We start from the raw sequence: 25,565 nt of genomic DNA, 5'->3' as shown, positions 1-25,565 counted from the left end.
TCATTTTAACTTCTAAAAACGTAGTCAGTTCTCAAAAAACTTGCATCAGATTTGCTGGCCTGCCTGTAACCTCAGTGGAAACGCTTAAATGAAAGGTGTGCTGAATTTAAAATCAAGAGATGGACATGAGTTTTCAGCCTCAGCTTGTTTTTAGAAAAGGTATTTTATGTAAAGTCATTTAAAGAAGTTGATCTAATGATAAAGTAATTAGAAGTACAGAGGATTCAGGTGGCCACCATGAGGGACAGGTGAGATTTTAGAAGGAACATAATGTCACGTCTGAGGAGAGAGTGACATGGAACGTCCTGCTTGGGCAGTCGTCCCACTTGTCCCATCTGGGCTGTGCATGGAAGTACTATTGGCAGCCCAGACCTGGCAGCCTGGGCAGGGAGGGGTCCAGCACTTGTGACAAGGGGAGGATGGCAGCTGACAGGCAGAGCCAAGCAAACAGGGGCCAGTCCACTCACTGAGGCTCTCATGCCCAGCAGCTGGTGGTGGGCTCAGCATGACTCGGCCACCAAAGTAGCAGGCCACAGAGCTGGGAGTGAGGTGGGTAGTGGGTCAGGGAACCAGGTAAGCTGATTGCTGGCTAAGGGCAGCCCCAGGAGGTTGGCTGGAGCCCTGCAAGTGCTTCCTGCCCCCGGTCAGGGCTGGTGTTGGAGTTCACAGATGGAGTCTCCAGACAAGGACAGCAGGGCGGGGCCCAGCAACTCGCATCTTAAGAGGGTGTACCCAAGTCGTGGTGGCCAATTTCTTTATTTGGAATTTGATGTGACATTGAGATGATCTCATCTTTGTTGACTTGTGTGCTTTCTAAGAATCCCTTCTGTCTTTTTCATCCTGTCCTGTCCTGTCGGGTAGACTGATGACGAGGATGAAGTTGAGGTATGACTGTTTATAAACACGAAGACCGCCACATGACCTTCCCATGTGTGCTGTAGTCTAACCTAACATAACCAGCATGAAGCATCAGCACCATCCAGTGCTTTAAACCATGCATGGACATCTTCTGGTTGGTTTTTGTGTGATCACTAACCACATGACCAGCTCCCGTCATGCCATATGTGCCAGGGACTGGAGGGCCACCTGCACTTTCCAAGCTGTCTGTGAGTCCAGGCCAGCCAGTAGCCCTGTCGTGAGTGGCAGACTCAGTGGGACTCTCCCTGCTGCTACCAGAAAAGTGGACAAGGGATTTCCTTTCATTCCCCTGTCCGAGCCTTTTGGCAACTCAAGTATAAGAACTGAATTCTAGAATAACCATAGTAAGAGGCCTCAAACCAAAGAGGAAGTGGGGCAGTAGCCAGGAGCCAGGCCAGAGCCTCTGCCACCAGCCCACGGGTAACCTGCAGTGTGCCCATTTCTTGGTTGGCATCCATGGTACCCGTGGGTCAGCGTGTGTGCAGTGGTGGGATGGCAGGGGCTCCTCCCTGACCCTGGGTGCAGGAGCAAGAGCCAGAAACCAAGCTGGGGCTGATTGGCCCTGGAAGATGAGGAGGGAGCAGTGTAGATGGTGTAAGTCCCTGACCCTGTTACTGAGACACTGGATGGGAAGAAGCCAGGCATCCATGTACCTGTTCTTTGCAAATGTTACTCTGACTTTGTTCTTCATCCAGATGTTTGGCATGGCATACGAACAGTGTTCTAGTATATCTCTTTTAAGACATACATGCCTTAACTTTTTGTTCAGTTAGAATTAGAGAAAATCATCATGTGTTTGTAGTGCTTACTAAAACAACTACATTTTTGACATAACCAAAAGGAGTGAGTGTTGATGAATTCAGTTTCAGCCTGAATTTCTGTGCTCTGTTCTATTCTGGGCCCTGACACTAACCTTCTTGGAGCCTGTGGCAAGCCACTTATTCTTGCAGAGCCTCAGTTTCTTTTTCTTTAAAGTGAGGTGGGACTAGATCTAGAAGAATCCTTCCCAACTCTTAACATGGTATGATTCCGTGATTGAATCCCACTTTTGTAATTCTCTCACCATAAGTGATCTTTAAGAAAAATGTAACTGCTTTCTGGCACTAAATAGTTATATATATTAAGCTTTATTTTTTTTAAATGGCGTATTTTAATTCTCATATCAGGGCTTTGGTGTTAAAGACAAACTTGATTTTTTAAGCTCTTCCCAGAGTCGGTATCAGTTGTCCCTGGCCCGCACCCACTTAGGGGATCTCAGAGACCTGCTACGATGATGGCTGGGTGGAGTTCCTTCTGAGGCTGGTGGCTTTCCTTTCTGATGACAGATCTCCCTGTAGACACAGATGTTTTATCATTAATGGACAAGCTCAGTAGTTGCTGTAACTCATGCATCTGCAGAACGCACACAGCCAGAAAAGACAGAGGGAGGTTTTCCTTAACTGAATGTTGTGTAAGCTTCGCGGGGAGTCTCCCTCACATCCTAACTCGCCTTTGGTTTTGCAGTCCGGCAAGTTCTCTGGCAGCTCTCCGGCGCCACCGAGCCAGCCGCAGGGTCTGAGCTACGCTGAGGATGCGGCAGAGCATGAGAACATGAAGGCTGTGCTGAAAACCTCTTCCCCTTCCGTGGAGGACGCCACGCCCGTGCTGGGCATCCGCACTCGCAGCAGAGCGAGCCGAGGTAACTCCTGGCCATGCCGGCTCATCCCGTCTTCCCTTCTCAGCTCAGCCACCATAGGGGAGTCCGGTCCCTGAAGCAGGGCACAGGGTACAGCTGCTACGGGCGTCGGTAGGACTTTCAGTGCCAATCTAACCACACACCTTCCTTTGCTAAAGCCTCCATGACCCACCTTCAGTGGCTGCGTCCCCAGAGCATACCTTACCTTGCACAGAAGGACTTCTTACTGTGGTCGGATCCTCCTGGGTTAAAGCAGGGGTCAGGGGACTGCATGTAGCCTGCAAGCCAAATGCACACTGCCGCCTGTTTTTGTAAATAGAGTTTTACTGGAACACAGCCACGCGTGTTCGTTTGTGCATCGGCCACGGCTGCTTAGCACAGCAGCAGAGTTGAGGTGATGTGACAGACGGTAGGATCTGCAGAGCCTAAAACATTTACTACACAGACAAAGCTCTCCAGCCCCAACCCCTGGATTAAAGCACTATCCCTTTGTGCCTTTTAAAATCCTTATAGGCAGAGGTAATAGTAAACCTTCAAAATGGTAGAGACAGATTAGAGTTCCAGATTTGTTTTATAATTAGAAGGGATTAGGAGGCATTTTACATTGGATTATGTTGCCTGTGTTTCCCTGGTCTGGGTTGATGACACCACGTGACGCCTCCTGAGTTTCCTCACTGCTGGCAGGATAAAGCCCGCACTATTTGTGCTGTTGTTTGAGGTCCCTGTCATCTTCTCCTATCTCCCAGACTTGGCTTTCTCTTGTCCCCACATTGTTGCCACCACCCTTCTGGAACATTCTGCGTGTCCCTGAGCCCCCCTGTTGCTCACACTGCCCCTCAGCACAGACTGCCCTCTCTGCCCATCCAGTCCCCACTCACCTCTAGAAACCTCCTCCTCCAAGCCCTCTCTGGCTTCCAGATGCTCTTTCTCTTCAGTGCACCTGGAAGACCCCAGGTTAGACCCTTTAAGGATGATAAACTTTAAAGAGAGAATCAGCTACTGAAAATCAGCTTTCTCCTCTTAGTGTTTGCTTAGCACACACTATGCATGCAACTAGAAGAAACCATGTAATTATGTCCAAACTGGGATGCTTTGGAGTGTGAAAGGGGGTGCTTGTCATAATTATGCTGGGACAATAAGTAAAACAGAGCCTCTCAGGTCAACCAAGAGCAAGACACTTACTTTACCTGGTTTGTGGGTTACCTTACACATTGCAGAAACTCAGGAATGAATGAATGAATGAATGAATGAATGAATGAATGCAGCACCTACCAGGCATCTTCCTAGGCTGTAGTGAACGTGCAGACAGAAGCATGACAGGCATATTCTCAGCTGCATATCAAAGTGAAAGCCCTATTTAAGGGTAAACACCAAAGTCCAACACTAAGACAGAAGAGAAGGAACTGGAATCAGTAATGCCGCACTCACATGAAGGAAGAAAAACAATCAGTAATTTTATTAGAAAAACACCAAGTGCCACTCCACTGGGGAATCCCACAGAAACCTTACGGTTCTGGAACATGGCTCGCAGGCCCTTTTGAGAGCCTCCTTGCACTGCAGTTTGTGGCTCTCTGGTTCACAGGACACTCACGTGCATCCACCGAGGGGCAGGGCTCAAGACTCCGGCCTGATGACTGGGGTGAAAGCCAAGGTCCTGGGAGATGTTCCAGTAACGGGACATAAACAGGTGGTGCCAATTTTAAAAGAAAATAGACATCTGTTCCTGACCAGAAAGGACAAAGAGAAAAGAATGTCACCGGGTTTGTACAATACGGGGTCATTTTCACTGGCTGATGAACGGGATTAAAAAGGCAGGCGTTCGCTTTCTCTGTAGGTTCACACCCACCTGAAAGGAGACTTCCGCTCTCATGCGGCATGTGGTAGGACGTGGCAGGCCACCACTCCTGCTACAACTGGGAATGAAAGAAAGCAATGATAAAGCCTTCTTTCTAAAGACATTAGAGCACTGTGAAAGGAGAGAGGATCACACAGGCTGGAGTTCCAGGGGAGCTGAGCCGTTCTTGGAGCACTTGCCCCATGGGCACAAGCTGAGGACTGGCCTTGCCCCAGTGGGATGACTCTAGTGGTGAAGAGAAGCCAGCAGAACTTGCAGTAGCCATGTGAGAGAAGAGACTGAGTTGAGAGCACCCCCAGATGCAGATGATTTTCTACATGAGACCTTTGCTAAGTGCAGCCCCGGGGAGGGGGAAGGGGAAAGGGAGCAGGGAGCAGGAGGGGAAGAGGGAGGGGGAGGGGGAGGGGGGGGAGGAGTGCAATCAGACAGTGCTACTAGTCCAGAAAGGCCAGAGGAAACCTGCAGTCTTGAACAAAGTCAAGGAACAAAGACAAGCTAGAGTAAGCACCTTCCACAAATACTCTGGGACGTTAGCCTCAGGACATTTAGAAAGTCAAGTGGGCTGATCCTCAACTAAAACTGCCATCTGGCCTCACCCAGACTGAGTCCCTCACCACAGCTACGCACAGAGGAAAGGGAGACTCTCTGGAGCAGAATGACAGTGACTTCAGTCTTTCTTTTACACACAAAGTCCAGTGCATGGTTAAAATTATGAGCCAAGAGAAGAACGTGAAAATATGACTGACAATTCAGAGGAAAAGTAGACAAAGAGCAGCAGACTCATAAGCATTCTAGATGTTGAAATGTACAGTCAGGGACTTGATCATTACAAATGTCAAAAATAAAAACTAAAGGGCCAGCCAGGCGAGGTGGCTCATGCCTATAATCCTAGCACTCTGGGAGGCCGAGGCGAGCCGATTGTTTGAGCTCAGGAGTTCGAGACCAGCCTGAGCAAGAGCGAGACCCCATCTCTACTAAAAATAGAAAGAAATTAGCTGGACAACTAAAAATATATAGGAAAAATTAGCCGGGCATGGTGGCGCATGCCTGTAGTCCCAGCTACTTGGGAGGCTGAGGCAAGAGGATCACTTGAGCCCAGGAGTTTGAGGTCGCTGTGAGCTAGGCTGATGCCACGGCACTCTAGCTAGGGCAACAGAGTGAGACTCTGTCTGAAAAAATAAAAACTAAAGGAAAACATAGACAAATGGATTAAAAGGTAGATAATTTCAATAAAGAATCAGAATCTATAAAAATGAATCAAATGGCCATTCTAAAAATGACAAAATATTTGAAATAAAGAACTCATTGCATAGATTTAATAGCCATTGATCCCAGCAAAAGAGAGGATTAGTGATTGGGTTTAATAGAAAATGTACAAACAGAAGCACGGTGAGAAGAAAATGCGAGAGGAATGTTATACACAGTCAAATCTAAGATATGTGTCATTGGAGTACCATAAAAAGGGATAATAAGTAATATTTGAAGAAGTAATGGCTGAGAATTTCCCAAAACTGATGATAGGTGTCAACCCACGTATTTAAGAAACTTTGCAAATCCAAGCACAATAAATACAGAGAAAACATACCATAGGCAAACCAAAGATAAAGATAAAATCTTCAAGACACAAAAGATACATTACCTTCTAAGGAAAAACAGTAAGGATGATGACTCACTTTTCAACAGGAAGTATGGAAACCAGAAAATCATGGAATTACATCTTTAAACTGCCAAAGGAAAATGCTTCTAACCTAGAAGTCTATCCCTAGGGAAATTATCTTTCAGAAATGAAGGCAATTTTTTTTTTTGCATTAAAACAGTAGAATATCTATGTTGATATAAGTATTTTCCTTGTAGATTATTTCCTTATGTTAAGGAAGAGAAAAAAAATAAATTACAGTGTTGTTTTTTTCAAACTATAATTTCCATATCTTAAGAAATGAAGTAAAAGTGATTTTGTTCAATTTTGGTCTTAGAATGCTTTTTCCCCTCCACCACATCTCAAAACACTTGGGAGATTTGGATGAGTCACATGGCCCCTTGGGTATGTCAAATGTGCGTGCAGCATTCTCCTGACAGCTGTGTGTGGACTCAGGGGTTCCAGAAAGAGGAGCATATACGTGACCAGGAAGAATGGAAATAAATGGCCATGAACAGAGTAACAAAGCGGAGAGGGGATAAAAAATAGACTGAGGAGTGAGGCTGTCAGGGAATGAAGTCCTCACAAAATGGAGTTTGACAGTCTTGAACCTGTGGCAAGATGTTCCTTTTAAGCATCTCCTGCCACGTTACCTGGACAGCAGATCCCTGGGAACGTGTGAGATGGGAAAGTGTAGGTAATTCTCGGAAGATTAGATGATGCCTGCCTTTCTGGCCCACTGCTCTGAAAATGTATTAGGGGCAAATACAATTGCTTGAGCTTTGCATGTTTTTGGAAGAGTAGTTTGACATTTCAAGATCAGACACAGAATTATAAATCAGTTGGTAAAAGGGAAAATAGGAAATCTCTGGGTAAAATGCAATTGAATCACACTATAGGACCATTGTTTAGGGGCACTGCAGAGTCCCAGTCTGAAAGCTGTGGTGTCATGCAGCCTTTTACCTCCCATTGGAACACCTAGACCATCCTGAGGATGTAGAAAGGTTTAGCAGTGATTTTGAAAATTCCTTTCTGAGAAGAGCCTACTTTTTAAGGGTTTATTAGAATGGTGAAAAACTGGTCTTCTGATGGGAGCAAGTAGATCAAATTCCCTTGGGTGCAAGCAGAGAAAGTACAATTTACTATTCTTGCATGTGCCAGTTTAAAAAAAAAAAAAAAACTAAGCAAAACAAATTTTCAAAACTATGTCAACAACAATAAAACATGTCATTTGCAAACATCGTTGTCCTGTAGCCACAGTTCTCTCATACACGCGGGTGATGGAGCACCTGGACTCCTTTGGCAAAGTGTGAATTATTTATGCATTGTATTCAGTCGTGTGAATTTTACTAGCAGGAATTATGACTATATTATAGCATATTACGTATTTGCAGTGACATTTCAAGCACACACATGTGTGTTTATGAAAATCAGTCTACTGAACTGTGATCCACTGTTCCCAACCACTGACATCCCTATTTTTTTTCTTTGTTCATTTATTACCAACCAGGTGGTTTGCAAGCAACAAAACTTTAAAAAAGTTAGTATGGGAGAAGAACTCAAAAATTTAAAATGCTTATTAACATTTTTTTTCCTCTGAATTGGGAGAAGCTGGCTATTCCTCAGTGTAAGCTGGACCTTGGTCAGGCTGGAGTGCCTGTGGTACATGGGCAGTGATTTTGAGAAGTGTTTTTGAAGTTGTACATTTATTACAAAATGAAGTGTAGGTAGTGGAAATTAACGAGTTTGAGCACATAGTACATCTTTCCTCTAGTGGAAACATTCACCATCTTATAGAAGAGAGTTCACAAGGAAGTTGATCTGCTACAGAGGCATACTGTAGTTTTGGATATATTAGCATTAATCTCTGACTGTTTAACATTACTTGGAACCCATGTTTTGGTGGCACTTTCTTCTTGTTTGTCTGTAGGGAGATACTTTTATGCCAGACTTGGACTGTCTTAACATGTAGTTATTTATAAACACACTTTTCTGGTCAAGGAGTTGGTGAATGTATCAAAGAAAAATTTATGTTGATATCCCCTTTGCTGGTTCAAGAGGGCAATCCTGTTGCCATTTTTAAAGACTAGGGAATCCAAAGACAAACTGTGTGTTACAAAATCCATTGGTTTCTACCTAACCGAATGAGAAGTCAGGGATAGTTGACATTCACTAGGCACTTGCATCCTCCAATAGAAAGCTGACTCAGTAGAACCTTCGACAGTCTCTCTGCACTACTGGATGTGCATTGGTGGACATCAGTGATGGGTGCAGGGTGTGGCATAGGTCAGCTGCCCTCAGGTGACCACGGGACGAGGCAGGTGAAGACAGCACACCAAGGAGTAGAGAGTTAGCTTATGAGAGACAAGAGCATGGCTGTGTTATGGGGTGGTACAAAGTAAGTGCCCCAAGTGTGGGTTTGTTCAGAGCCTGGAGGGGAGTGGTTGCAGGTTATAGTGGTGCCCCCTGCAGTGGGGACCCGTTAGTGCTCTGGATCGGTCACTAACTCTGAGGCTCCCACTCCCACCTTCACTGCGATGATCCTTTGCCGACAGAACTCAGCTGCTTGGAGGAGCAGTGCGGTGTGTTTTCTTCTGGGTTTGCTTCTCTCTGCGTACGTTGCACTCTCTGGCGGTTTGATTTTTCAGGATCCACTGGTTCCTGGACTATGGGAACCGATGACTCACCTAACGTCACCGACGATGCAGCCGATGAGATCATGGACCGCATTGTCAAGTCGGCCACCCAAGTGCCCAGTCAGCGAGTGGTGCCGAGGGAGAGGAAGCGATCCCGGGCCAACCGGAAATCTCGTGAGTGCATTTAAGGAGAGGCGAGGGACTCACCTGCAGGGATCTGCCCCTCTGTTCTCTATGACCCGGGAAAGGTAGGGACTCAGAGGCCAGCTCTGGTGTCAGTGGCTGCCTCGAGTGCCCACCTGCACTTTGTCAACAGATGGTTGACTGTCAATGCTGGTCGTTGTGGAGGAGGTGAGCTGCAGCCACACCTGTCCAGGGTATCTCGAATCACACTCTGTACCTGGAGAGGTGTGAAAGGCCCTTAAATGTCTCTGTTGTGTAGGGGTGGGCACAAGTGGGGCCCATTGCCGAGGACTGGCCCAGGTGCTTTGCTGGAGGCCGTATTTCTGCCCTTCCCCCAGCATCAGGGGAGGCTTGCTGAGCGGGAGACTGGTTCTCCCTGGGGTTCGCCACTGCCCACAGCATGTTGAAGGTGAAAACCAGAGGTGGCAGGTGATTTGATGGTCGCTAGGATACTTAAAATATTTGTTGTTAGCATTTGTTGGCCAAATAGCAAATTCATCTCTCAAAGTGAATGATTTCCCTTTTGGTCTGAGCCTCCAGCCTGCTCCTGCCCACTGAGCTCAGGGGCGTGGAGTCGCCTCTGTGGGTGGCACTGCTCCGACTCTCCCAGGAGCTGCTGTCCTAGAGAAACTGCTGTCCTGTGTATCCTTTGACGTCTTGCCTGTGTTGGCTGGGACTTGGGTGGTTCAGAAGAGAGCTGAGCCCCCAAGCTTCAGCCCATTGCCAGGTCACTCTAGAGACACCTTGTGTCTCCAGTGGCTTTGCCTCCTAGAATAGGAGATGGTGACAAGGAAAGGGAGCCTGGTGGCCTTCCCCTGTTCTGTCTCCGAAAAGTGAAAGGGAAGTGGCTCCAGGTAGGCAGGGAGTTCAGCAAAATTCAAACTCAGAGTTGTTCCACTGTTGAGATTCACACAGGAGGTGATGGGGTGGTCTGTGTAGGTTGGATGCAGCGGTTCTGCTGGGCCCATGGACATGCTTGTTTCCAGGGCAACGATCACTCTAACAGATTCCTGCAGCCTTTCAGACCCTGTCCCTTTTATATGATCTGCTGTAGTTTCTGATAGGATTTTTTTACCCCGGAAGGGAAAATAACCCTGGGTGGGGTACAGGGAGGGGAGAATGTGGTTCTCATTCAGTAAGATGGGTGGCCTTGGACAAGCTCCTAGATAAAGTTGATGCTGTTGGCTCTTGGTACACACTTTGAGTAACAAGGCTCTTGAGCTGTGGTTCTCAACCCTGGCTGGACATTAGGATGTTCTGCAGAGATTTTTAAATTCCAGATGTCTCGGCTGCACCCAGGCCAACTCCTTCAGGGCTTCAGGGGTGAGGCCCTGGGGTCTGGGTCCCTGCCCCTGCCAGTGGAGGATTAGATGGGCTTAGAGGCAGTAGGAGGGAGGCTTTCCCTCTGCTGTGGGCCCTGTCCCATGTGCCCCCCATTTTTTAAATGGAAAACTGTCATTTAGGGAGACTGGCCTTTTATATCCTCAGGAATATGTTTGTGGGTTCCAACATCAATATCTAACATCTTTACATTTATTTCTTCTGATATTTTGTGATTTCTCTGTCCTGCTGTGAATTCTTTCCTATCCCCTGGTGCACCTGCGAAAGAGCTTGGCTAGGGACTTGCTCCTCAAAGTTGGACCTCAGACGATAGGTTTGTTAGAAATGCTGATTCCTGGGCCCTGTCGCAGGGTGAGATCCCCAGTGATTCTTCCTCACGATAAGGTGGTCAGCCCTGGGGCACGAAACCAGGAGTGGAATTGCCAGTTCTGTGACAAAGTCTTCTCCAAAGGGGCGAGGCTAGTCCACCCTCACACCGTGTGCCAAATCTCAGCTGCTCCAGGCCGAGGCAGCCCTTCCATTTGTTCGTCTCTGAAGGGTCTGGAATAGCATTTCCTTGCGGTTTTAATCGACATTTCCCTCCACTCTAGAGAGGTAGAACCTATTGCCATTGCTGCTCTTTCATCTGTGATTTGTCCATGTCGTTTCATGATAAGAAATATACTTTTTAAATAGAAATATTACTTTTTAATACTTTAAATTTAAAAGTATATTTAAAATATACTTTTTGAATACTTTAAAAAATACTAATCTATTTAAAATCTACCTAATCTATTAGGTAGATTTAAAAATCTACCTAACCTATTTTAAAAAAATCTACCTCAGAGAAGGAGACTACATGGGACATTGGCCTTGGCCGGTCCCTGGAGGCCCAGGCTATATGTGCTTTTTCTATAGGTTACATGTCTGCATTGGCTGTACCCTCTGGTCTAGAGAGGACCAGATTCCTAGAGAGACACATAATGTCCCTCGGAACAATAACACAGTCGTAATTAATTTTCCTCTTCAATCTGGCTGGAGAGATATTTTGCCTGTTTTTGTGGTTGACATAAGATAATTTCCTGTGGTATTGTTTCCATTTCAATTTTATGCAAAACAGCCATATATTCTTTTTATTTAGCCAAACACATTTTTCCCGGTGACATAGTTACTATAACCAATAGAGCACAGCATGTATATGCTTTTCTGTAATGGGTTTAATTTATTAGTAACGGTACTATCAACAGAAATTTAAGAAGGGGGAAGTTAGACACTGATTTCTATTATAAAAGGATGACAAACTGCAGCTTTTCACAGGAGGTTAAAGGAATGAGAAAAAGCAATTTGCAAAATCGATGTGAGGTGTAGCGGTTTGGGCCTCACCCTGGAACTGTGCTGTATTTGATTTGAGTGTTTAGTGGTGGCACTGAGGCCAGTGGGTAATGAATAACCAACATATTTGGGCCATAACTCATTTGGCTAAAGACAGTAATAGTCCAGCTATTGCAGGAAACTAAACAATCCATCCCATAAGCTTGAAATTCACGGCCTGCAAGCCAAGGCACTTGAGGATCCTGTGAGATCATTAGGTGTCTGCTTTCCCGTATGACGCTGGTGACTGGGCCTGTGCATGCCTCAGTGTCCTGCTAGAGCCCGGACTGTGCCGTCAGTTGCGACATGCCAAGGGCATCTGAATGGATTGACAGGTTCCCATGGTTCAGGTCTGCTGCTTTTCCAGCTGGTGCCAATCAGAGGCTCATAATGTAAAATGTTTCAAATGGTCCAGGTGATTTCTAGCCTGTGCGATGGTTGACCCAACTCACCTCATGTGGTCCCCCGGATTCTAGCCACGGCTCTCCAGTGGGCACCTAATGATTCTTAGAGCTCATTAAAGATGGACTGACCTTCCTATAAAGATAAAAGCTGAGGGTGCCACCCACGGACTCAGGACCCAGGACAGAAGAGTAAATAGAACAAGCCCAAGAGAGAACCGAAGGTCTCTTCCCTAAACCCAGTGGGGAGTCACTGCATCCTGGGGGACATCCCTCACTCCAGAGGACACTGAAATGATAAAAAGTCAGAAAGTCAGGGCTTAGGTGGAAGCCTCCAAGTTAGGGAATGGATGTGGGAAGAGTTGTGAAGTGTTTCGCTGCATTGAGTGGTTCTCTGGTTGTTTCCTTTTCTGACAAATCACCCTCCAAAGCAGAGGAAACTGGCACGTTGAAAGAGGAGGCTGGCTTTTATGTCCCCTGCCACATCTGTTTGAGTGCCAGGCCCCCATTTGGCCCAGAGTAGAGGTTCAAAAGGAGGGAGGATCAGTAAAAAGAGGAATCCAAGAATCTGTCCTTCCTCACTCTAATAGCTGTTCTTAGGGTGATCGGAGTGTTCCCCAGATAGTGCTCAGGAAAGCGCCAAGCACCTTGCCAACCAGTGTTGCAGTATTTCATTGTCTTTGCTGCCAAGTTCAAAAGGAATCTATTTCCATGCTCAGGAATGAGCACATCCAGGGTGGTTGTGGGGTTAAGTGAGGCACCTATGACAGGTTCCCACACTCTCTCTTCCTCCCAGGTTCTGTCCTGCTGCTGTTAGAAGTTTGCAGCTGCCCACAGGTGCTTAGGGGCTGCCTTGCATGCCCTACCCAATTGTCACTCTGCTACCGTCACAGCCTTCCCCTGCCCCATTGTCTACCCTTGTCTGCCTGCTGCAATAAGTAGACCAGGCCTGTCTCCACCTCTTTTTATCCCCAGGATGCTGGCTCCTGTGCATGCGAAGGCTGCGTTGTCAGCACGGCACTTGGTAGTATTGTTGTGACACCCCAGACAGAGAACCGATGAGCTAGATTTAATCTGCAAAGGAGGAAGGCAGTTTTGTCCTACTTACAACTTGAAATACTGCTAAAAGCTCTAAATCTGTGGCTTTCTGAGCCACTCTTCCTTCTTATCTGTAAACTTCCTTCAGTTTAGGGAGGCTTTCCCAGCAAACAATGGATAGAACTTCTGCTTCCTTCCTGGCCAAACTCCATGCTCTCCCTTTGCTCACCCATGATGTAACTCGCAGGAGGTGGTCAGCTTTTGCATTTTAACTGCTCTCTGTTCAGTTCGTACCTGGGAACCAGAGAGAGAGGTTTAAGGAGCTCTGGATGCTAATGCAGCCTCAGTCATAGGAGGCAAAGTGTTGTAGGGCGTCTGCAAAGCCAAGGACACCATAGCCAGACCAGTGTATAGAAAGTGCCCGATGCCGTGAGCATGTTTGAGAGCCGTCTGTGTGAGCGCACTTCATTTTGCACTTAATTTTGTGCATTTTGCACTTCATTTCGTGCACTTCGATTTTTGTTAGGCAGAACTTGGAGACTTCAACCCTGTCACCACAAAAGTTGTCACTTTCTGAGGGCCCTGCCTTTCCCTGTGTCTCAGATGGCAGTGATTTAAGTCACTGGCTGGCCATCTGATCCCCTGGGGAAGGTTACTATGCAGTGTGTGGGCCTCTTGCACAGACTCTTGTTCAGTGTATCTGGGGGAAGACCCAGAAGTTGAGTTTAAGTCCACCAGGTTTGGGAGCCTCTTCTTTTTTATCGTTGTCCCAGGTTTTATTGTTTTAACTTTTTATGTTGAAAGAATTTTAGACATACAGAAGAGTTATAAAAAATAGTGCAGAGAGTTGCCTTGTATCCTTCCCCCAGCTTCCCCTAATATTACTACCTTGTGTAACCACAGGACCATTGATCAAAACTAAGAAATTATTAATAACTTTAGTACCATTAACTAAACTGTAGGCTTTATTCAGATTTCACCAGTGTTTCCACCACAGTCCTCTCTTGGCTTCATGGTCCTACCCAGGAAACCACATTGCATTTGGCTGTCACGTCTCCTTAGTCTCCTCTGATCTGTGGGGGACATTTCATGACCTTGACACTTTGGAAAAGTGGAGAGGACAAATGGGCAGGGTCGGACAGCAGCAGGGCTGGTGACGACCTAACCAAGACACGGACATTTAAGGCATCTTGAAGTTCGACGCTAGTTTAATCCTAGACACACTGCTCTTATTATATCTGGTAGGAAACAGAAAATCTTCAGAATCTTAGGGATTTAAAAAAACATCAAAAAACATATTTTCAAATCATGTTTGATATTATGTGCAAAAAAAGGAAAAAAAAACCTATAGCAGTGATCCAAAGGTGAAAGAACAGAAATGGATTTCTGGCACGTGGAAGTAAAGCTTGGTCAATTTCCTACTGATGTGAAAGACTATCAGAAAATGTCCTGGCAAGCCTGTAACACCAGCACTTTGGGAGGCGTAGGTGAGACGGTCACTAAAGGCCAGGAGTTCAAGACCAGTCTGGGCAACCATAGTGAGACCCCTTCTCTAAAAATTTTTTTTAAATTAGCTGGGCATGGTGGCATGCACCTATAATCCTAGCTACTCAGGAAGATGAGGAAGGAGGATCCCTTGAGCCCGGGAGTTTGAGGCTGCAGTGAGCTGTGACTGACTGCACCATTGCACTCTAGCCTGGGTGACAGAGCGAGACCTTGTCTCTTAAAAGAAAAATAAATGTTCTGCCAGGTAGCAGGAGGATGCTATTGTTATCAGCATGGGCTGTGATCCAACATCCTGGCTGAAATCCTTCTCTACCACTTACTGTGTGTCCTTGCACCAGTGACTTGATCTCTCTGTGCTGCCCTTTGCTCATAGCAGAGCTTGTTGTTGTCTCCCCGATAGAGCTTCTGTTAAGATTAAAGGAAACGATCCATGGAGACACTCAGTAAATGGCAGCCGCCATTGCCATTGTTCTTAGATTCAACTCATCTTAACAAAGAGTACTTTATAGGATTAAGACTTTTTTTTTCATTTCTAGTGAGAAAAAGAAGAGAAAGAACTTGTAGTTTTTCCTCGAGTTCTTGGACACTCCTGTGCTGCATGTTGACAGTAGAGGTGCCCTGTGTCAGATCCCTCTGCTGTCACTTCAGCATCGTGGGAGCTGTCACCAGTGCCTGGGCACAGAGCGGCTGCTGGCGCCATCAGTTGGCCCTCACTGTCTGTGGCAGAGCTGCGAGGCAGGTGGGGACAAATGTTTCCAGTCTGTGAAAGGCTGGAGAGCCTTCCATTAAGCCAGAGGGTTCACGCGGAACGCAGGAACGGGGAGTGGAGAGGGCAGGTGTGATCTTACCAGACCGTGAGCCCCACCTCACCGAATTTGGACTGGAGAAGTCCCTCCATTTGGTGGGAGACGTGTTTCTACCGTACAAGTTGTCTGTGTACACTTCTATATCCCGCCAGCCCCGTTTGCTGGTCCCCTTGTTCTTCTATGTTCCCAGCCCTTTTTTGTTTTTTGGAAACCCTCTGAGTGAGAGCCAGCTCCCTGTCTGGTCCTGGTCTGCTGCCCTGAGCGTTTCTCCTCGCACTGTGTCCCTGCCACCATGACCCAGAGGCTCTAATTGCAGCACTTGCCTCAGGGTCGATGTTCAGGTGACGTCTGCTAAATGACAAATGAACTGGTGAGCAGACGGATGGATGAAGGGACACCCACAGGGGCCCTTTCTGTGCATTACTTGAATCAGAGTGTGAAACTGATTTCAGCAGACTGCTGTCATTTCACATGTTCCTTCAAGCAGTAAAGTGAATTGAGGGTTCAGATTCTCAAGGTCTTTTTCATTACGCTAAGGGGTTAATACATTTCTAAGTGAATGTAGCTGAATGGTTATGAAGGTCCACAGAAAGTAGGATTCCATAAATGGGGGAGATGTTTCTATGAATACTCTAATTTTGAGGGACACATGAGCCAAGCAAAGGGAACTAAGCCTATATTGGCTCTTTCCCATACCAAGGACACATGTGCCCAAAATGGAGGGGTGAGGAAGGGAAGGTGGGTGAGGAAGGGGAAGGGTTGGTGAGGGTCCTAAGTGGCTTGGAGCATCAAAACTGAGTAGGCCCCGGAGGGAGAGGGCACAGCCGCTTTGCTGTCAGGGGGCAAGGTTGATGCAGTACAATTTAGCTTTGCTCTATTTTCTGACCCTGTCCCAGATAGGCTGGCCCAATGCCCATAGCTATTAGGAGGTTATTACGTGTGCTATAAAGTGTTAGGGTCCTTATTAAAGTATTCATATGAACCAAACACAACCATTACAGACTAAGGCAAATGTGTGAACAGAAGTGTTAAAGAAACATCTTTAAGTACCTTCTTGGGTAAAATGCCCACCAATCTGTGAGGTCCTCTATAGTTACTCAGCCAAGAAATATACGTAAATGCACAAAGATTGTGGTTCATAGACTCATGTCCATGCTTGCTTCTGCAGCTAATGAAATTTAAGATGCCCAGCTAGTGTAGCGTGGACTTCTTCAGGCAGTATTTTGTATCTTGCTTAAGAGGTCTCAGCAAGGGGTCTTCTTTGCTCAAGAGAGAAGAGATTTTATCTTATTTTCTGCTGTTAAAATTGTTATCTTTCTTTAACAAACACTTTAAGATGTGTTTAAAGAACTTATAAAGGTTATTATAAACTAGTATTTTTACTGTTGCCCCATAGAATGAATTCCATGACTCAGTTAAATGTAATCTGCCTCCAGCCAAGACTCTGGAGACAAACATTTTGTCTAGTCAAGTTAGACACTTGGTCTGGCGTCCAAGGGGTCGGGGGAGGGTGAGCTAGCACAAGAGCAGCTGTGTATGGATGGCTCTGGGGCCCAAAGCTAGGCTTGGAAGTGCAGTTGTGTGGGGTGGTATGATTTGAGGGTACCCCTCACCACACAACCTTGTGTCTTTTGAAAAATCCATACTTAATGCCTGTGAGTTTCCCTTAAGAGTTTTGATTCCTTGAGTTAAATCCTGAGCACACAGTAGGTTCTCCATAAATTATTTGTTGATTGACCGATTGATGGATTAGATTTTGGCCCCTTTTCAAAGCGCTGATTCCTGGGAGAGAAAAAACCATTTATTAATAGATATTAGCCTCTGTTCCTTCTACCATGGCCATGGGACGTTCAGCTCTTTTGTCCTCAGGCTAAGTGAGCTTCTGTTCAGGGGACGGTGGGGAGGCACAGACTATGGGGTATTGCCTGCAGACCCATAAGGTGGGGCCCTGGCCTGCGGGGAAGAGATGAGGGGAGCCAGGTCTGGCAAGGGAAACAAGAAGACACTAATGTGAGCTTAACTTTGTCCAGACTTTGATCAACAGCCTACCTTGATCATCTCAGGGACTTTGGCTGATTTGGGATTTAGGCAAGATTGATAATATGCCTTTTCTAAAAAAATAGAATAAATACTCCCCCAAATTTGTATGACCTTTAAAGAATACACGGTAGACCAAATGCAATTTGTAAACTAAGGAAAATGTAATTTAGTCAGCCTTTGATGTTGAAATTGATCAACATCAACCAATGGGCAAAACCATGATGTCAAGCTAAACACCAGCCGATTCTAAGTCAGTTAAATATGAGCATCCTACCAATTTTCAGTCATAATCCCCAATGAAGGTGGTCACTGGCCCTTCTTGAGCCTTGCATGTTTCATACAAAACACCTACCATATTCACCCAGAAGTTGTTTGGCAGCTTGCTCCTTGGCATGCATTCCGCAAGGAGTCACTGGTTATTTCAGTACTGGCTCTGGAGGCCCTTTGATTATGCACTAGTTATTATCTTTCCCAATTTATATCACTGGAACTCACATTTTCCAGTGCTCTGGGATTTCTTCTCCAGCTCTGATATGCTCTGTGTTGGGCAGATGCTGAGGTCTTAGCATGCCATCTGCACTGCTGTGGTTTGCACCCATTTCTTGGAAACCCAGTGAGGGCGAGCCTCTCCTCCCTTCTCCCCCTCTTTACAAGTTCCCCCAACTCTTCTCAGCTCTCAAGCTCAGTGCCCATGATATCTTCAGGTCAGCTTATTGTAACCCCAAGATTTTTGCACCCTAGCAGGCAGGCAGGCAGGCAGGTTGCATCAGCAGGAACTGGTGTACCGACTGCCCTAAGCCTCGCTGCTAATACCTCCTTCTCTTCTCCTCCCCCTGGGTGTGATCTGCGGGTGCTGCTGCAGTGCGAAGGACCCTGAAGAGCGGCCTGACTCCAGAAGAAGCCAGAGCCCTGGGCTTGGTCGGCACATCGGAGTTGCAGCTCTGACACTTGTGGGGCACCCCAAGAAATGTGCTGAGCAGAGGGCAAGCTCTTGCTGGACAGAACTCCTCCCGTGGGAGTGAGGGAGACCTGACTGTAACATGTGATGCTTCAGAAAGGGAGTGCTCGATTGTAGGTGTCACCACATGGCTTGTGGTGCCCGCTACGCATTGACTTGGATCCCCAGGAGTGTCCTGCACATAATTTCTCCATCGTGTCAGCTGTGTTCCTCTTGATTCCTTGATACCTGGTTTATTTGTTCCAAAGTGTGACACCTTTTCTGGGCAAGGAACAGCCCCTCCAAGGAGCAAATCACTTCTGTCACAGTTATTATGGTAATATGAGGCAATTTGATTAGATTCACAGACTGGTTCTCCACAACACCAAAATATCTGGATGTAAACTCCAAACTTGTACACAAAAGAAAGCACAGATTGTTTACCAGTTGTGGATTTTAGATGTACTAAATGTTTATACAAATACGTAAATGTACACCATGTTTCAAATACTAAATAAATAGAGTTTAATGCCATAATGAGAAACTTTTATTCCCTGGCATATAGGGCTGTGGCTTCACAGGCTTGCCTCCTCTGGAATTGAAACTTCTCCTCCGTTTCATCAGAAACACCCTTGCTTGGAAAGGCCTTCAGGCCTTTTGGGTTTTGTTAATAGAGTAGCATCAGCAATGTGCTCTCTGATATTCCTGATTTAATTGGGTATAAGTCCTTCTTTCAGGACAAGAGTTAACCTAATGGTTAACATAGTTAACCTAATGTAGATCACCTTATCCATGTGGTTGGTTTTGCTCCATTGTGATGCTGAAGCAAAAATTAGAGTAGCATTTTACAAATCTGAATTATTCTGCAGCTCACTTGCCTCTTAAGTAAAAATCAGTTTTCTCAAAGAATTTGCTAAGTCACCAAAACAAAATGGAAATTTAAAGCTTTGTCTCCAGAGAATCTTAGATTGCATATTTAGTACAGTCATGCATCACTTAACAGTGGGAATACATTCTGAGAAATGCACTGTTAGGTGATTTCATTGTTGTGCAAACATCATAGCGTGTACTTACACAAACCCAGGGGTCATAGCCTACTGCACAACTGCTGTGTGGTATAACTTACTGCTCCTAAGCTACAAACCCATATGGCATGTTACTGTACTAAGTACTCTATGTAATTGTAACACAATGGTAAGTATTAATATTTGTGTATCTCAACATAGAAAAGGTGCAGTCAAAACACAGTATAAAAGATAAAAATGGTACACCTGTATATCATTTTTGGTAAGTTGCTCTGGGTGAGTCAGAGTGGTGAATGAATATGAAGGCCTAGGACATTAAGGTATACTTTTATACAAATAACAGCACAGTTTTTTTTACACCATCACCATAACCACGTTGAGTAATACAGTGCACTGAAATGTTATGTCAGCTACAATGTCACTAGGCAATAGGAATTTTTTAGCTCCATTATAATCTTATGGGACTACTGTTGTTTATGTAGTCCGTCATTGACCAAAATGTCATTATGTAGCACATGACGGTACTTGGTTCCCCAGTACAGGTCATCAAGAGCTGAGATCAGAGGGGAGCTGCTGTGAGCACTGCTGAGGAGGCCCAGGTAGTGCCCAAGACTTCCACAGAAGCCCCTCAGGTCATGTGGTCACATGGTTCCTCATGAAGAACCTCTGTCTCCAAAAACAGGAAAAGGTAAACCATTGCGGTAGGTATTGTGGGGTGGGGTTGAATGATCGTCATATCACTAGTTCCATCTTTGCCTCATTTTCAAAACCTCTGTGATTCTGCTTTCCTAAATCTGGGCATACATGATTTATAGACAATACACAGTAGGATTGCCTAAAAAGCCAAAGGTAAATATATTTAATGCATAGGGCTCTGTGACTGTGTCCCAACCTCTATTCCATCCTTACTGATTGAGAGACAGGGGGCTCTTTCGGGCAGACATTTGTCAAATAATACATGATGGATGTGAACACCCCAGGATAGCCTGGGACTGTAAGAGTTAGGTCTCTGTATTATAGACAATTGAGTTTATTTAACCACCTTAATGAAAAGGAGATGTAGGGTATTAATATGCATTTCTATGGTCCTAAATAGCATGGGTAATATTTCTACCTATGGTTTAATGGTTTGTAAGAGCATTTGCCTATTGCCTTGGCCCTGAAGACAGACATGGGATGATAGCTGCATCACACGGGATAGGGGTGTACAGACAAAAGGAAGTTGCGCTTTTGTCACACTGTTTAATGAACAAATATACTGACACCCTCCTGGGGGTCCTTGGTATTCTGCCAAGTTGTTGCTTTAGAATTAAGAGGTCACATTCAGAAGGAAGTGGCTGAATAAGTCTAATGTTAACTTCATTTTAGGGATCAAAAAGTACTCAGGGAACAGCATCATGAATAGTCCCACTGTAGTATGGTAATAAGGCAGTGGTTCGAGCCTGGTCTGCTTATTAGACACATCTGTGCTTCAAGAACTACTGTTATCTCTGTCACCACCAGAGATGGTGATTAAATTGGTCTGGGGTGAGGCCTGGAATGTTTAAAAGATCTTCTCATCTCCATCTTCCTAATTCTAATATGAATACAAGTCTGGAAACTACTAAGCTACATGGTAAATCTTTTTTTTTTTCCTGGGGTAGGTGAGACTTACTTAGAGACTAAAGATGGTGTTTTTGAGAACTTGGCAAAACCAAATATAATTCCCCAAGACAGAACTGGTTTTTAATCACTATCAAGTAACTGAGCATCTAGAATATGTTGGAGCAAAGTGTTCTTCACACTGTGTGCCCAGAGATCCAAGCCTTATCCTTGCCTACTGTGAATGCCAGGAGGAGGTAGCAACTGAGTGGCCTGAACATCTTTTCATGCCTAGTAATACGGGAGGCACATGGGAAGTGGTGTAAGGGACCAGCTCTTGCCATCTCTCTTTTGTTCACCCAGAGAAATGCCTGCCAACTCAGTGGCAAGACAGACATGCTACAGGAGGTGAGCCCAGAGGCCCTGTGCACAAATGTCAAGGGGCAGTCAAGATGTGCCATTAAGAGCCAGGTACAGTGGTGCCCACCTGTAGTCCCAGCTTCTTGGGAGGCTGAGGCAGAGGGATCACTTAAGTCCAGGAGTTTAAGGCCACGGTGCACTATAATCACACCTGTGAGTAGCTACTGCCCTCCAGCCTCAGCAACATAGCGAGACCCCGTATCATATGCACGTACGTGTGTGTGTGTGTAAAAAAGATGTTCCAGTGAGAGTCCCTGTGAGCTTTGCTTGCAGGGCAGCTCTAGAACCTTCTGCTCTGGATCGTGTCTCTTCCCTTTTGGATTATTCAATTCTACTGGGGGATTCTATCAAAAGGCCTAGAAGAGCTTATAAGAAAAATCAATTTGCATCTCTTTAAAGTTAGTGGTTTAGTAGTTTTTAGTGAAACTGAAGGATTTTTACCTGTTGCTTACTTCCTCCTTCCTTGTGGCCACTCATTCTGGCAGCCTCTATTAGCAATTTTTAATTCAGGGTAGTAAAGTTCTTCTAAAAGACCTTTGAGGAGCATTAAAGTTAATAGTATCTTACACTTAGGAGAAACTATTGCTAATCTTTTTGGTCATTACCATAAATATTCTTGCTTGTATGTCTTAGCTTCTATGTCTTCATATGAACTGAAATTACAAAACTGCTGTTAAAGTAAAGAAAGGCAAACACTTTCCTGTTAAAGATGACTAGGGTTTTGTTTTCTTTGAGACACTATGGTTTTTTCTTTCTGTTTAAAAAATGATTTGGGGATGGAGGGGAATAGTACACAGGGCGTTGGGGAGCTGAAGACCCGGTTTTGTTCTCTTCCAAGTCTGTTGTTCTACACACTGCAGGAGCAAGAGCTGAGGCCAGGAGTAGGAGGCTTGGTTTCCAGGCTCCTGATCTGTGGGTGGCCTCTACTTTGTCTGTGGCGCCCAAATCCACTGTTTCCATGCTCACGGCCCTGAGATGGTGTATCACCAAACGCCACTGTAGGAGTAGGCTGAATAGCAGCCACCCAAAGACACCAGGGTGTAATCCCTAGAACTTTAGGTGTTGCCTTATAAAGAAAGGTCTTTGCAAGTGTGAATAAGGATCTTGACACAGGGAGATTATGCTGGATTATCTGGGTATGTCCACAATCCAGTCATGAGTGTTCTTAGAAGGGCAGAGGGAGGTTTGATAAACATAAAAGAGGTGATGTGCAGACAGAGGCAGAGATTGGATTCTCCCCTAGAGCCTCCAGAGAGAGCATGGCCCCACTCATACCTTGGCTTTGGCTCAATAAAGCTGACATTGAACTTCTAGCCTCCAGAATCATGAGAAAATAAATTTCTTGTTTTAAGTGACCAAGCTGTGGTAATGTGTTATGGCAGCCCTAAGAAACTATACAACCACCACAAATGTGACCAAAGGGTCTGTTATAATGGAGATAATCCTGTGCCAGGCAATAGGGATTCAGCTGGGAAAAAGAGAGTCAAGATCCTTCCCCTTAGGGATCTTACCTGGGGCCTGGGAGATAGTCATCAACTGCAATTAGAATTTTAGTTTATCAACTACTCTGCAGATATTTTTGGGTTTTTCATCAGAATTTTTTTTAAGAGAAGTTAGACATGACCAGGTAGCAGAAATCATTTTATCAGAGAAGTAAAAATAAAAACACCAAATTGCCTTAAGATACAGGATGGAATATCTTTGCAATTTCAGTGAAAGGTCTAGGACATTAAAATGCACCATCAATTTTCTCAAAAAAGGCAGTCTGTTTGGTAGAAAAATCGGTTGTGTTTGCTAGGCAATTGACAGAGCAAAAATGGACTTTCTGAGTGATTTTTTAAAACAGTTAAAATATTTATTGAAGTCATCTCTGCATGAGCACTTGATGTATATTTAATAGAATCCTTATAGCCACTCCACATTTTCATTTTTCATATAAAGAAGCAAGATGAGAGATGTTGAATAACTTTCCCCAAGGACAGAAGATAGGAAATGATCTATCCTGGCTTGACTCACTGGTTCCTGGTTATTTTTTTGTTCTTTTAGAACATTTAAAATAGCTGCAAGTTGGCTACCAGTAGTCAGCTATACTCAAAACATACAGCACAGATTGAACCAGGGGTGGGCCTGGTGGGCGGGGAGCCAGCCAATCCCACCTTGACCAAGCCGAGAAGTCCTGGAGGTCTGGGTTGTGTACAAGGTGGTGGCACCGTGTAAATTCCTTTTGTTTGGGATTGGTAATCACGCGCAAATTTCACATCTATTATAAGTAACTGGCAATCCATCCCTACATCCATCCATCTACATTTGGCACAAGTAGCAAATGTTCAGAAACACAAGCTTTCTTTGTGATTTGTTGATGGAATGATTCCCACTCTGATCGGTGAATGGATATGGTGAGAGGTCATTCGGATTGCTGATACTTAACCAAGGAAGGCCTAAGCCCATTATGTTCTCTTAATGAGCACTATTTATTATCCTGAAAAGAATTTTTGTTTAAGAAGATCTTCCTGAAGACGTGAAAATTTGATTTTGGGGAATTTGTAGTTCAAACACAGTTCAGCTGTCAGATCAGTGTGTGCTGGAGGGGCTTGAGGTCACTGGGTCCTGGCTGGTGGCCAGTCCCCCAAGTCTGCAGATACACACTGAGCTTCCATTAGAGGAGCCAGTTTCAACAGCCAGTTTCCATTGCATATTTTCTTCTATTCATTTTGATATTATGTATAAGTTATCTGGTTTAGGTAGAAACAGGAGGAAATCGGTTTTGGTTTAATATTTAAAGATGTTCCACAAAGGATGCGCATGGTGTGTTACAGACATCACATTAAATAAACCACAAGGTAAGCAGGATGCCTTGTGTTCCACTGTCAGCAGCAGGTGCTCCTGGATTATGACAGGTCATTGAAGTACACAGGCTATTCAATTGGGCCAGCTAACCATGGGGCTTGGCTTTTGCTCTTTTAGAAAATTAACCAGAAATCTCATTTCCCTTCAGAAAGAGACCTTGCCTTCTAATATTGATAGTATTGACCTAACATACTTCTTCCTTTCTTTTTTCTTTATTGGTAGGGGGTAGTTCTCACTCTTGCTCAGGCTGGTCTTGGACTTCTAACCTTAAGCAACCCTCTCCACTTAGCCTCCCAAAGTGCCAGAACTACAAGTGTGAGCCACTGTGTCTGATCTCTGAAAATGCATTTCAACTTTTACTGCTCTTTGTGGGGCTGGGCTTGGGGACTTAGGGCCATGGTTTTTTTGACTTTTGGTGGTTTTGGTAGAAACAGTGTCTTGCTATGTTGCTCAGGCTAGTCTTGAACTCCTTCCTGGCCTCAAAAGATACTGCTGCCTCGGCATCCCAAAGTGCTAGGATTATAGGTGTGCGCCACCACAGCTGGTATGATTTTTTAATAATGGCCATTCTAACTGGTATAAAATGGTATCGCATTGTGGTTTAAATTTGCATTTCTATGATGATTAGTGATGAGCATTTTTTGTATGCTTTTTGGCCATTTGTATGTCTTCTTTTGAAAATGTCCATGTCCTGTGCCCACTTTTTAATGGGGCTATTTTGTTAAGTTTCTTGTAAATTCTGGATATTAGTCCCATCAGTTGCATATTTTGCAAATATTTTCTCCCATTCTGCATGTTGTCTGTTCAGGTAGTTGATTATTTCTTTTGCTGTGCAGAAGCTTTTTAGTTTAATTAGGTCCCATCTGTCTATTTTTATTGCTTGTGCTTTTGAGGTCTTAGTCATGAATTCTTTGCCACGACCAATGTCCAGGAGAGTTTTCCCCAGTTTTTCATCTAATATTTTTATAGTTTCAAGTCTTATATTCAAGTATTTAATCCATCTTGAGTTGATTTTGGTATATGCTGAGAGACAGGGGTCCAGTTTCATTTTGCATGCACCCAAGCAGTGGAGGTATGTGCAATGTGTGTGTCCAGCGTGCCTTACTGCCCCATTCACCTGTAACCTTCGTGATGCCCCATTAGCACAGAATTCCAGTGGACCTACAATGCATCAGAGTTCAGAGAGATCCAAAGTGAGTACAAGGTAAACATCTTAGGTTCACAACTAAGTGGTGGTCCTGAGAGAACCAAGAGGCCACGCTTTCCAATCGAACCAAACTTGCTTCGAACACACAAAGCAATGGCATTCTAAGAATGCCAATGACCATGGAGCCCTATCTTATGTTTTCTTACTCATGGTAATTTCCTGT

At 45.0% G+C, this 25,565-nt stretch overlaps 1 protein-coding gene across 6 annotated transcripts in view; it reads left to right on the top strand.

The window, feature by feature from the left end:
- FHOD3 (formin homology 2 domain containing 3) overlaps window positions 1-19,500 on the top strand; it is a 428,752-nt gene extending 409,252 nt beyond the window's left edge. For 3 of the 6 annotated variants that reach the window (XM_075993491.1, XM_075993492.1, XM_075993490.1), the window contains 3 exons: window positions 2,422-2,596; window positions 8,733-8,894; window positions 18,248-18,875. In XM_075993491.1, coding sequence (XP_075849606.1) covers window positions 2,422-2,596; window positions 8,733-8,894; window positions 18,248-18,330 — 420 coding nt within the window. In that variant the 3' untranslated portion in view covers window positions 18,331-18,875. Of the gene's footprint in view, window positions 1-861; window positions 907-2,421; window positions 2,597-8,732; window positions 8,895-18,247 lie in introns of those variants that run through there. The other 3 variants (XM_075993495.1, XM_075993494.1, XM_075993493.1) reach the window with 2 other exon arrangements.
- Window positions 19,501-25,565: the final 6,065 nt, after the last annotated feature.

The sequence above is a fragment of the Microcebus murinus genome, chromosome 17 (genome assembly GCF_040939455.1).
Source record: "Microcebus murinus isolate Inina chromosome 17, M.murinus_Inina_mat1.0, whole genome shotgun sequence".
NCBI classification, from domain to species: domain Eukaryota; kingdom Metazoa; phylum Chordata; class Mammalia; order Primates; family Cheirogaleidae; genus Microcebus; species Microcebus murinus.
This window is presented reverse-complemented; position numbering and strand designations above follow the sequence as displayed.